Source organism: Camelina sativa, chromosome 7, assembly GCF_030686135.1.
Source record: "Camelina sativa cultivar CO46 ecotype springtype chromosome 7, ASM3068613v1".
In the NCBI taxonomy this organism is placed as follows: domain Eukaryota; kingdom Viridiplantae; phylum Streptophyta; class Magnoliopsida; order Brassicales; family Brassicaceae; genus Camelina; species Camelina sativa.
In genome coordinates, this window is record NC_141886.1 from 20,645,999 (window position 1) to 20,659,344 (window position 13,346).

A 13,346-nucleotide genomic window follows, 5' to 3' on the forward strand; every position below is an offset into this window, starting at 1 on the left:
AATCTCGGGTAATCGGATACAAAAAACCCCGAACCCGGATAATACCCAATTTTTTCGGATATTTATAGGTTCTGAAATTTTAGACCCGAACCGACCTGAACCCGGTAAGACCCGAACCGAACCCGAACCGATATTTTCTGTTTACCCTATTGGGTCCTAAACTCCTCTACCCGAACCTGACCCGAGTACCCGAATGCCCAGGGCTAAGAATAACTCTCTTATTAATCTTAAGGAAAATATCTCAAAACCTTAAGCCACAAAACTCATAAGTTGTGCCACAAGCTAGCACCTCCTTATATAGAGAACATAAAACCAAAACTCAATTGGATAACTCCCAAATATATATTTTAGATCCTCCTAAATATAATTGACCTTATCTTATGTATATTCAGATTTCTCCTAAATATACATGGCCTTATCTCCTAATTATTTCAAGCTTACAACAACATTCTCCCCTCTAAGCTTGAGCTCATCTTCACTCACATCAAACACTCCCATTAGAGTCCTCATCTCCTTAAACTTCATTCTCCCAAGTGCCTTAGTCAAAATGTCAGCCTTCTGCTCTCTCCCAGTAACATGCTCAACACTTACTTGTTCTTTCTCAACACACTCTCGAATAAAGTGGAATCAAGTGTGGATGTGCTTGTTGCGGCCATGAAACACTGGGTTCTTAGTAAGTTCAATCGTTGACATGTTATCGACCCGAATAATCACTCTCTCACTGTTCCCACCAGTTACCTCTTCAAGAAGCTCTTGTAGCCATATTGCTTGCTTGGCAGCCATGAATTCTGCCTCACAAGAGGATAGAGCTACAATCTCTTGCTTTTGTGAACACCAAGTAATTGGTGAATCTCCAAGATAGAATAAATGTCCTGTGGTACTCTTACCATCATCCAAGTCCACCCTATAGGAGCTATCACTGTAACCCACAAAACTGACCTTATTTGTGCGATTGTAGAAGAGACCAAACGAACACGTCCCTCGAAGATACCTTAGTACCTGCTTTAAACTCGCTCCGTGAGATTCCTTGGGTTCCTGCATATATTTGCTTAGGATACCAAAACTGTAAGCAAGGTCTGGACGCGTATGTAGCAAGTAACGGAGACAACCTATACTTCTGCGATACTCCTGTCCTTCAATTTCTCGTTCACCTTGTGACTTAGACAGCTTCAGATTCATGTCCATAGGCACTTGAGTGGGATTGCATTTACTCATTCCAGTTTCCTCCAAGATTTTAAGTGCATACCTCTCTTGTTTCAGACTGATTCCTGATTCAAGCTGTCTCACCTCAATTCCAAGATAGTATGTGAGTAATCCAAGGTCACTCATTTCAAACTTTGCTGCCATCTTCAGCTTAAACTCACAAATCGCAGATAAATACGAACCAGTAACAAGCATTTCGTTAACATACACCGCCACAATAAGAAGCTCTCCTCCTTCATTGTTAAAGTAAAGAGACGGTTCCTTAGAGCATCTCAGAAACTTCATATCCTTGAGAGTTATATGTAGCTTAATATTCCAGGCCCTTGGAGCTTGTTTCAAGCCATAGAGAGCTTTGTGTAGCTTATACACCTTACTCTCACTTCCTTTGATTATAAAGCCATCTGGTTGTGTGACAAACACCTCCTCTTTCAGTTTTCCATTCAGAAAAGCAGTATTAACGTCCAAGTGGTGTATTTCCCAGCCATATGAAGCTGAGAGACTTATAATGAATCTAATTGTCTCCATCCGAGCCACATGTGCGAAACTTCATCATAATCAACCCCATATCGTTGAACATACCCTTTTGCAACCAACCTCGTCTTGTGTCTGTTTATACTACTATCTGAGTTCCTCTTAATCTTGAACACCCATTTCAACCCAATAGGCTTAATTCCAGATGGTTGATCAACCAAGTCCCAAGTCTTGTTTTTCTCGATTGATGCCAGTTCATCTTTACATGCCTTTATCCATACCTCTGATTTAGATGCCTCAAAGAAATCCCAGGGTTCTTCATTGATAGACAGCAACAGACGCTCCAGTTCTTCATCTTGAGTAACATAGTCATCAAGATATCTTGGTTTGGTACGAAATCTAGCAGGCCTCCTTTCCATTGATTGGTCATTATTAGCCTCATTCTCCAAATCACTACTCTCCTCTTCCTCGCCGAGATCATCGTTTGACTCTGTCTCTGCATTTTTCGGATCACCAGTATCTGGTTCTGTTGCCTGTTCGATCAACCGAACGCCCCTGTTTCCAAAGTTGCCAATAACGATAGAGAACTCTGCAGAATCGTTTTGCTCTGTTTCTGTCTTCTTCCAATCCCATCCTTTGGTTTCGTCAAAACAAACATCCCGACTTACCACGATTCGCTTACTTGAGGGATCAAGCAAACGATAGGCCTTGGAGCCAGGCTCAGTTCCCAGATGAACTAAAATTCTTGACCTATCATCCAACTTTTTCCTCCCTATGCTCTCTGTTTTAGCGAACGCGATGAAGCCAAAAGTCCTTAAGTGATTCAGGTTTGGTTTCGATCCTTTCAGCATTTCATATGGAGTCTTCTCTCCAAGAGACCTGGTTACAACTCTGTTAATCAAATATGTTGAGTGCCTAACAGCTTCACCCCACAAATAATTTGGTAGCTCCATATGCTTTAAGATACTTCTTGACATTTCCATAAGTGTCTTGTTTCTCCTCTCCACTACCCCCTTTTGTTGAGGAGAATATGGAGCTGTCAATTGTCTCATAATCCCAAACTTCTCACAGTAAGAGTTGAAATCAGCAGAGGTGAACTCTCCACCTCTATCAGTTATGAAATTCTTGATCGCATACCCTGTTTCTTGTTCAGTGAGTGACTTGAATTTCCTGAACTTTTCGAGTGCTTCGCCTTTTTCTCTCAACAGAACTGTCCACATGTAACGAGAAAAATCATCTACGATCACAAAAACATACATCTTTTGAGCTGGTGTTGTGGGCGTAATAGAGCCACAGAGATCGCCATGTATCAGCTCGAGAGGTAGTGTAGCTCTGTACGTGGTTTCTTGAGGAAAAGAGTCTCTTGCTTGTTTTCCAAACAAACAAGACACACAAGTTTGTCTCTCAACTTGGATGTTTGGTATACCAGTTACCAGGTCCTTACTGATCATTAACTTCATTGTATCGGTGTTGACATGACCAAGTCGTGCGTGCCAAGTTGCAGACTGGTTCGACGAAACCAGTTGTAGACATTTAATCGTTTCTACTTCTAACAAGACCGTGTACAAACGATTCTTGGACCTTACTGTTGTCACAAGTAACTTACCAACCTTGTCGTAGAGCATTAACTTGTCTTTTGTCATTTGTACCTCACACCCAGCCTCAATAGCTTGACCTAGACTCACAATGTTACTCTTCAAGTCTGGTATATAGTAGACATTGTGCAGTACCTTTTTCTCACCATTGTCAAACACAAATCGTATAGAGCCCTTTCCTTTGATGTAAACGCGAGAGTCATCTCCAAATCGAACCTTACCCATCACTTCTTCACATAAATCATGAAAGAAACTCCTAACTCCACTCATATGGTTACTTGCTCCATTATCTAAGTACCATATGTTATTATTGTCCATGCTGCTCTCAAAACTGCTTGGTTTTACTTTATCTTCTTGAAGATACACTACTTCATTCATCATGAGCTCATCTGCTGTATGTGTATCCTCATCCTTCTTCTCCACTGTTTCTTGAAGCTTGAGCAGTCTATCAGGGCAGTCTGAGGCATAATGACCCTGTTTATCACATCTGAAACAAGTAATATGTGACAAGTCATGTTCTCTATCTCTATCTCATTGTTGAAAGCCAAACCTGCCACGACCTCCTCTGCCTCTGGAAGATCGACCTCCTCGTCCTCTTCCTCTGTAGTTCCCGAACTGATTTGAGTTAACAAACATAAGTTTGCCTTGGTCATCATCCTGTTCTGTCTCCTCTTCACCAATTCTTTCTTCGTAAGCCTTTAGACGACCTACAATATGCTCGAAGCTTGTCTTGTTCAAATCAAGTACCTGCTCGAGAGAAGCTACTATGTGAATAAACTTCTTTTGAGGGAGGCTTGACAAAAACTTCTTGACGATCATAGGTGTTGCCAATTCGTTTCCCAATGCTGCTGATTTTGTTGAGATTGCAGACAACCTCTCCACAAACTCATCGATTTTCTCAGTTTCTTTCATCCTCAAGCGGTCAAATTCAGCCATTAAGGTCTGTAGCCTCGCCTTCTTGACCATTTCTGCTCCTAGATGTCTTGACCTTATAGCTTCCCACATGTCTTTTGCAGTTTCTAGAGCTCCAATCTGAAGGGTAAGAGCTTCGGGGATGGACTGTATGATAAGAGCAATTGCTAAATCATTCTTTGTCTCATCCATGTTTCCTCTTTCAATTACCTCCCATGATTTGTGAACCCTTAGTAGGATCCTCATCTTCATAGACCATACTGTGTAGTTGGTCGAGTTTAACATAGGACACTTGTTGGAGGAAGATCCTCCCTCCGATGATGACGATCCTTCTGATGATATCAATGATTTCTCGCTTGTTGATGAACTCGTCTTGTCATTTTTGCTCGTCGACAGATTTTTATCTCCTCCTCCTTCTATCAAAGGTTTTCCATCTTCTCCTGCCATTGCTCAAGCTCTGATACCACGTGTAGAATCCAAAAACAGAACACAAGTGTTTAATAAGAATAACTCTCTTATTAATCTTAAGGAAAATATCTCAAAACCTTAAGCCACAAAACTCATAAGTTGTGCCACAAGCTAGCACCTCCTTATATAGAGAACACAAAACCAAAACTCAATTGGATAACTGCCAAATATATATTTTAGATCCTCCTAAATATAATTGACCTTATCTTATGTATATTCATATTTTTCCTAAATATACATGGCCTTATCTCCTAATTATTTCAAGCTTACAACAACAACTTGAATCTCAAATATTATGTGCTTTGGTGGGTTTGAGGGAACAAATGATGATACCAGAACTGGAAAAAATGGGTTTGGTGGGTTTACTCACATCATTGTTTTTACACCTAGTCTTTGGAGAGTGAACTTAAGAGATTAAGGCTTTTGACCAGGTAAATATACATTAACTTGTCTCATTTCTTGTTTCCACGAATCGATGTTCATATTAGCTTTCCTTTTTATTCACTCGTAGGAGACTGGTAACGATTTTGACGGTTTGACTTTCGCTGAGGTGCAATTGCTGCAATCCCAACTAAAGGAAGCCTTGGTCACTGTGAGGAACCAGAAAAAGGTTTAATAACACAAAATTTATAGGGGATCAAAATAGAAGATATATATATATATATATATATATATATATATATATATATTACTTCTTTCTCCTATCACTTATTGAAAGATATTATTGTGATTCTCAAACATCTTGTGGTTATTATATTGTGACATGAGAAGATATTGCGGGAAGAGGAAGAAATGGTGCTCAAACAGGTGAATATTTTATAGAGTCCTCCTACATAATATTTTATACAGTGCTGTTTTTGCTTCTTCTTTGTTTTTTTTTTCCTTATAGATCCATGTTTGATCTTGCTGTGTTTTCCATATTTGAAGCTCTTTCTTACATTTTTTTCCCAAAAAAAGTAAAATTATTTTATCTTCCCCGGGTTTGACACTACGATTTTGCAGAAGAAGGAAGCAGGGGATAAGGTTGAAGCTACAATGAGAAGGTAATCTCTTAGGCTAAGCTAAAGAAACAAGTAAAAAATTTGGCGTATCTATCTTAACATTTTTGGAATACATTTTGTATCATCCTCTCTTATCTTTGTATCCAAACAAGTCTTAACTAAATTCTCTACAATCCTTACAACCAAACACAATAATTTCCTAAAATATATCTATCTAATTTAAATCAATATGTTAGATTAAAATATAATTCTCCTTTCATTTTTATTTAATTTTATATTTAATTATTTTAATTACTATTTAATACATAAAGTTAATAAAATTTTAGATTTTTTTTAGCATATAATGTGATTTGAATTTTTATAAACGGATATATATTAAAAATTGTCTTAGGGTATTTGTAACCAAACAAGTATAACCACGTATAGAGTTCGGAATACATTTTTGGAGTACAATATGGTGCCATCACTTTTTGCTAACTTCGGGTCGGGTTTTTAACTAAAATTATAACCGATTCAATTATCCGGATCCTCCTTAAGATTACCGAATATTTGGGCCGGTTTTTAATCCATAGCGTACTTATTTACATCCAATTAATGCCCATTGTATCTTAGAAAAGATCTAATTTGCATGCCGAATTTTTAGGGCCGAGTTTGACAAAAAGAATTGAAAACCCTGATTATGTAATCACATCCTTATAATATAGCAACTAATTCAAGATGAATACATCTTAGAAAATATCTAATTTGCGTTTAATAAACGATTACATATTTGGTAAGATCTTATCAGCTTTAAATGTACACTATTAATCCAATAATATCAGTTGAGAATCATAATAAGAATATGCCAGATCATTCATTCCTAAATCATAACTAACAAATCGTAAGATGTATATTCTCAACTTACGAATCAAGAGTTTCTACAAAACTCTACCTACAACTGTTAACAGTATATATATATATATATATATATATATATGCAATTCACCATCGACTACAAGCATCTCTAAACTATTATAATATCATATCAACAAAATAATAGACCCGTGGTGTACCACGGGGTAAAACCTAGTTTAGCTATTATTGGATTAGTTGGCTCAGAAAACCATAATTTATAATAAGACGAACAATTAATGAACCATAATCTATAGTAAAAAGATGTCTCACATATCTGAGAGAGAGATCACTTAGGTTCTAAGTTTGCTCAGAACAGCACATTATGTATGCAGTATGCTGTGCTGTCTTGCTTTTTTTTTTTCTTATCACTGAACCAATTGTGACTTGTTCTCCGTATAACAGCTCTAGAGAGAAACAAGATGATGAAGCTCAAGAACCGCCACAGGTATATATTCATTTGCGGTCATGTATCTTAATTCTTGCATCTCATTGTAATTTTACAAATGCTTATGTTACTGCAGTCGCGATGGGAGATAGAATACGAGAAACGAAGATCTGAATCCATGCAGAACGAGTTCGAGAGATTATGGCTGTTGAAGGAGTAATAAACTTCCCACTTTGTTTGCTCATGTTTTTTCCATTTTGGTTGCTCATGTTTTTTTACACTTTGGTTGCTCATGCTTTTCCTTGAATTCTCACAGGAGAATGAGTGGACAAGATGACTTCCTTCATTTGTCTCTACTTATCAGTCAAATCTGCCAAGGATTGATAAGGTGTCAGATCTGATTCATTTATTTATAGTTTAGCTTAATTTTGTTTTTTTATCCCTTGTGTCGGACTCGAGTCTCCTTAGTTTGATCACGTAAACAATGTTTTTCCTTCCAAAATTTTATTATATTAAGAGTATTGAATTAAAAGTATCGATACACGTCTAAACTACCCGAGGAATGAAGTTGGATCCAAAATGTTTACGATGTTTTCTAACTGATTAAGCATCAATTATGTTTTATTTACATGTCCCTTTGGAATAATGACTTGTAAATTATCGAATGTGTCTCTATAAAAACTTTACGGTCTAAACAACAGTTCAAAGCCTAGAAGCAAACAAACTTGTAGACCTATTAATGAGTTTAATTGCTGACATGAGGAGTTTAAACTTTAAACTAGTCCTGACATTCGGGTACTCGGGTCGGGTTTGGGTAGGAACCGATCGGGTTCAGATTTTTCGGGTAGAGGAGTTTAGGACTCAATAGGGTAAACAGAAAATATCGGTTCGGGTTCGGTTAGGGTTCGGTTCGGGTTTGGTTTGGGTCGGTTCGGGTCTAAAATTTAAAAACCTATAAATATCTGAAAAAATCGGGTATTATCCGGGTTCGGGGTTTTTTGTACCCGATTACCCGAAATTGAATCCGATAATCTGAATTTTATCCGATTACCCAGAAATTTTAATGTTAAATATTAAAATAAAATTTTTAAAATTAATTTTTTTAAAAATTGGTTAATTTTTAAAAAAATATAGCTAAACATTTCAATATAATTTTGGTTATTTTGAGTATTTTGATCTAGGAGGAACTAATATTTTTGAATTTTAAGTTGTAACTTTGAATAACTATGTTATAAATAAAAAAAATATAACAAGTATTTTATGTATATTATTTTATTTCGGGTTTGTCAGGTACTCATTCGGTTCTCGGTTCGGTTCCGGGTTCGATTCCGGTTCTTCGCATTTAGGAGATTAGGACCCAATAGAGTATTATACCGGTTCCGGGTCCATATTTTCGAGTCGGTTCCGATTTGGATTTTCGGATCCGGTTTTTTTGGCCAGGCCTACTTCAAACACATCAATACTTTACTCATATGAAAAGGATGGTAATTTGGTAATAAGCATAATTGCATCAGGCCTGGCTCATTATATTGGGTTGTGTGTGCAATATTTACAAAAGACGTTTTGTTTGCCGTACAGTATATAAGTTTGCTAAAATTAGGGAATTTATTTTGAAATTTGGGCTCTAGAATTTGATTATCCTACTCAAATAGTATGGGCCAAGAACCGAGACTGCACATTATACTTGCTTTACGAACACCATTTCTATATGTTAAAATTGTTGGCAGGAACTAGATTTATGGTTTTACGGACTGAAAATGTTATTAACTACCACAACAACAAAAAATGAAAAAACACATGTGTAATCATCCCTCAACTGAAATCTTGTGGCCTAAGCATCTCGAAGTTTCTATGTTATTTCCCTGCTTTTGGTTTCTTCAACCCCAACCTTAACTAATTCACATTCTCATTTATTGTTCTCTTCATATATAGTTATATAGATATAGTCCTCATGTAAAACTAGTCCAAGCTAAATTTTCTGAAACCACTCTCATATTCTTTTGGTAATATTTTTAGAAATTAGAAAGAAAATAAGAATAATTTAGAAGCTATATATAAAGTTTGTTCCACTAAAGAAAACCTCAAAAGTGTTAAATTGTCAGAGATAATTCATCTGTAACTTGCTAACTTTAAAGTAACGGTGTATACTGAAGGTATACCACAAAACTGACGTACGTTACTAGAACTATGTTCGTGAATAGAAATAAAGATGAGATTCCTTAAAGCTAAGATAAAAAATCAACGGCCAAGGTGAAGCATATTTGCATAAGTCTATATACCTTCCATACTAATGCCATGCATGAAACTAGCTACCTGGTCCTGGACCCTCTACAATTCGAGACACACTGTACTAGGGAAACTCAGTATACAATTAGAAACAAAACTGATGGTTACAAGCTTTTTGTATACTTTTTGGGTGTACGTACGTAATGGAGAACACCACAAAGCACAAAGCATGCCTTGCACGTGTCAACAGCATCTGAACACGTTGCTGGATTCCTTTTTTTTTTTGTTCCTATGCATTATCAGTTTTGTATATAACAGTAAACTATTGCTTAGACAAATCAATTTTTTTTTAAAAAAAATCCTACTTTTGTGAAGTAACAATATCAAATCTAACACGTAAACTCGAATGCACAAGGTGGAATGCAACAATTTATATTTGTGGAGGGTATACGGTAAAGGTAGTGTGTGGTTTCTGGATTCTCATTTTGTTCCTTTGCGATTTGGTTTGTATATAAAAGGTATTAAGACAAATTATATTTTCTTTGTTCTTTTTTTTTTGATAAACTAATTTTGTAAAGTAACAAAATCACCCGCTTTTGTAGAAAGTTTTTAGAATATTAATTTCTTGTCAAAGATTTAATATAATTTTTATCACATATTTCACTTCTATAGAGAAAATTTTCAGGATCATGATGGCTTATAAGAACAAATCTTGAAGTGAAATGTTTGGGTATCTATTCTCTGGATTCACAACCCGTTGTTTGTGATTAGAGAGGAGATTTCCAAAGTGTTTTGGATAACTATAATCGTATAAGAGTTTTAGAAGCACTTTACATTAGGCTTTATGGTGGGATATGACATATCTATAATCATATTCCGGAATCTGAACTTATATCACATAACTCATTTATGGTACTAAAATTTAGTGGACCACAGCTAGGAAAAAAGAGAAGTATTGGCGTGATAAATAAAGAAGCTCAGGAGTTCAGGAGAGTCAGGACTCTATAACTCATTTAGCTAGCTGTTCTCTCTCTCTCTCCCTCTCCCTCTCCCTCTCTCTCTCTCTCTACAAATTAATTGATAAGTATATAAGTGTGAGGTAAGAAACTAGCTACAAGGAATTAAAAAAATGTTTGATAGAATATGTGAAATGTGGAGAGAAATGAGGAGTATAACGGCAATGGTGGTGGTGCAGATAGCTACGGCAGGGCTAAACATATTGTTCAAGCTTGCCATGGAAGATGGTATGAACCCAAGTGTACTCGTGGCCTATCGTCTCTTATTCGCTACAATTTTCATGCTTCCTTTGTCCTTCATATTTCAAAGGTTGATTTTCTTGTATATGATAATATGGTTGTGTTTGTATGTTTTGATATTAATTAGATAATGTCTCGTTTTTAAACTACATGTGATCGATTAGGAAGAGGAAGCCGGAGTTTACATGGCGTCTGATGTTACTAGCATTACTCTCAGGGTTACTCGGGTACGTAGTCACTAATTGTCACAAACACATAAAAGAAAGAAGCGTTTTCTGTTTTTTTTTTGGTTCTCTTGTGTCCCAAAGTTATGTGTTCATGTAATTAAAACCACATTATTTCAAACTGAAATTGAAAGCTATTTCGTTTTTTTTTTTGTTCTCTTGTGTCCCAAAGTTAATTATATGCTCATGTCTTTGTGACTTTGTCAAACTAAATCCATCTTCTTTCAGATGATTTTTTTTTTTTTTAATCCTAGATGGTTTGAATGTTACACAAGTTTGATGCTAAAATTCATATAATCCTAAATAAGTTCAATTCTCTATAGATTTTTCAAAAATACATATCGACTAGATAGCTAGTTAAGTCGTCGGGTACTTAGGGTGGTACTAAGTAGCTTCAACCATTTTAATTAATCAATATAATTATCAACCAGTGGTTTTACATTAAGATTCAACGTGTTACCAAAAACATAGAAGACTAAAACACTTGATTACTGAAATTAGTACGTAGTTGATAATATTGATTAAAAAAAACAAATATATATTGGAATTATAACACTTAATTAATGTGGTGATAATTGAACAGTGTGGTAATACCGAGTATCCTAACCATTGCGGGTCTGGCTCTAACGTCAGCAACATTCACCTCTGCTGCTGGCGTTCTCACTCCATTGATCACTTTCATCTTCGCTGCACTTCTTAGGCAAGTGACACACGTCAAATCAATTTGATTAATTAAGACCTTTTAATTAATACATATTTATACCATTATTATTATTTTGGTCGGAAATATTTATACCATTATTAAACAAAAGATATATAATCCATTTTCCATATAAAGGATGGAGAGTGTACGGCTTGGGTCGAGCGTAGGGTTGGCTAAGGTTTTTGGAACATTGCTTGGTGTTGGTGGAGCTCTTGTTTTTATTTTCTACAGAGGAAAAGAGATTCATCTATGGTCAACTCACGTTAACCTAGTGAGCCAACCACGTGATGCTGCTACCACTCACCATATCTCTATCTTTGGTGCTCTTCTAGTTTTTGGCGGTAACATTTCCATTGCACTTTGGTTTTTATTGCAGGTAAGTTTTATCCTTTTCAACTTTCTTCTCCATGTATATTTTCATGTGTGTTTGCTCACTAAAGGCATGTTGTTTTTTACTCTTTTTTTTGTTTTCTTTTTTGTTTTACAGGTTAAGATAGGAAAAATATTTGGAGGGGCTTATTGGAACGCGACACTAATGAACATGATGGGAAGCATAGTGGCTATGCTTGTCGCTCTTTGCTGGAAACACGATTTAAATGAATGGAGATTAGGATGGAATATTAGACTCTTAACCATTGCGTATGCGGTAATTATCAATCCATCCAAATCAATAACGGACTTGTTTGTATATGTATTAAATTCGTACTAGTCTGTAAGAGAAGATTCATTTAAGCATTTGAAATATAGAATTTATGTTGTCCATCGCAGGCAATTGTGATTTCTGGGATGGTGGTAGCTGTTAACGCATGGTGCGTCGAGTCTAGAGGGCCCCTATTTGTATCGGTATTTAGCCCTGTAGGACTAGTGATCGTAACGCTTGTTGGATCATTTTTGCTAGATGAAACACTTCATCTTGGGAGGTACAAAACTCATGTATATTGTATTGTTTTGTGGAGGTGGGTTTGATGTACGTATGTATATATAATATGGTTTAATTTTTACTTGGCAACATTACAGCATCATTGGTACAGTGATTATCGTGGGAGGATTATATCTTGTGCTATGGGGTAAAAACAAGGAAATGAAGAGTATCCTTACGATAACCTCGGATCATATTGAAACAAATAAGACTAGCAAAGACAACACCCTCAACAATCTTCCTACATTAAGTACAAATGTCCCTTGAATCCTCCTCTTACAAATCGACCATCGATCAATTTATAATGCTCGTTATATATTGAACAAGTGAGTGTTAACAGGATGCTTCTATCTAACGACGATTTATTATAACCTTTGTATGCCTTTCTTCTATACCACATTAAAAAAAGAATCCATATTTTCAGATGTTTGATTATTTTCAAAAATAAGACAAAATTGTAAAATCTTTATTGGTTCTACTTAGTTTCTGTTTTGAGGCATAAATACTCTGTCATAATGCATGCCATTTCACAGTGTCATCTCATATTATTTCAAAACTTGTGAGCATAATATTTGTCAAACTATTTTTTATATGAAACAAAGAATCTAATTTAAAGTAGGGAACTTAAAATTAGATACATACATAAACAGAATATTATTTATCTTAAAATCGGAGTCATGCTCCAGTTGCACCTGCTAAAAGAACAACAGATGTTTTAGCCAATTTAGTAGTAGTTTATTCGGTTATCACTAATCGAAAAGGATGTGTTAAGGTATGTGATTTGTACCATAATCATCAACCTCACATTCATTATCATCACTCACATACCTTAACACACCCCTCTCTTAGAATATTGAAAATTATAACTGGGAAAAAAGGAGCCAAAGTAGGAGTTACAAAGGAATTAAAAATAGTCATTTTCTGATTAGTAACGTTCCAAAAAAAAAAAAAGATAAGAACAAATGGACAAGGTTCATCTAAACCTTCCTCAAAGCAACGAACCTAATCTATAGTTGTTGTAGCTCATGAAGTGTGTGCACCTAATCAAAATAGCCAGAAACAAAAACTCAAAGACTCTAATAAATATTC

The 13,346-nt window shown here is 35.8% G+C and overlaps 2 protein-coding genes across 11 annotated transcripts; both read left to right on the plus strand.

The window, feature by feature from the left end:
• The first annotated feature begins 4,944 nt into the window (after positions 1-4,944).
• LOC147941506 (uncharacterized) lies at positions 4,945-7,330 on the plus strand. Its single transcript, XM_087458544.1, has 6 exons — positions 4,945-5,049; positions 5,161-5,259; positions 5,652-5,692; positions 6,947-6,989; positions 7,066-7,145; positions 7,246-7,330. Exons 1-6 carry the CDS (start codon positions 4,945-4,947, stop codon positions 7,328-7,330), a joined length of 453 nt encoding a protein of 150 aa, XP_087314670.1.
• Positions 7,331-9,495: 2,165 nt separating this feature from the next.
• Positions 9,496-12,760, plus strand: LOC104701432 (WAT1-related protein At1g68170). Of its 10 annotated transcripts, none has more exons than XM_087456432.1 (9): positions 9,496-9,613; positions 10,082-10,254; positions 10,351-10,481; positions 10,576-10,638; positions 11,219-11,335; positions 11,474-11,714; positions 11,826-11,984; positions 12,107-12,258; positions 12,356-12,760. In XM_087456432.1, the coding sequence occupies exons 3-9, from the start codon at positions 10,390-10,392 to the stop codon at positions 12,522-12,524; spliced, it is 993 nt and encodes a 330-aa protein (XP_087312558.1). In that variant the 5' UTR covers positions 9,496-9,613; positions 10,082-10,254; positions 10,351-10,389; the 3' UTR covers positions 12,525-12,760. The 10 variants fall into 10 exon arrangements, with proteins under 10 accessions (XP_087312558.1, XP_087312561.1, XP_087312559.1 ...); XM_087456435.1 differs by having other exon boundaries at positions 10,351-10,399; XM_087456433.1 differs by having other exon boundaries at positions 10,092-10,254.
• Positions 12,761-13,346: the final 586 nt, after the last annotated feature.

Coding starts and splice junctions, on each gene's coding strand:
- LOC147941506 (XM_087458544.1), top strand. CDS start 4,945: ATGTGCTTTGGTGGGTTTGAGGGAACAAATGATGATACCAGAACTGGA. Junction 6,990..7,065: donor AAGCTCAAGAACCGCCACAG/GTATATATTCAT, acceptor ATGTTACTGCAG/TCGCGATGGGAGATAGAATA. Junction 7,146..7,245: donor AGATTATGGCTGTTGAAGGA/GTAATAAACTTC, acceptor GAATTCTCACAG/GAGAATGAGTGGACAAGATG.
- LOC104701432 (XM_010417122.3), top strand. CDS start 10,285: ATGTTTGATAGAATATGTGAAATGTGGAGAGAAATGAGGAGTATAACG. Junction 10,482..10,575: donor TTGTCCTTCATATTTCAAAG/GTTGATTTTCTT, acceptor GTGATCGATTAG/GAAGAGGAAGCCGGAGTTTA. Junction 10,639..11,218: donor TTACTCTCAGGGTTACTCGG/GTACGTAGTCAC, acceptor ATAATTGAACAG/TGTGGTAATACCGAGTATCC.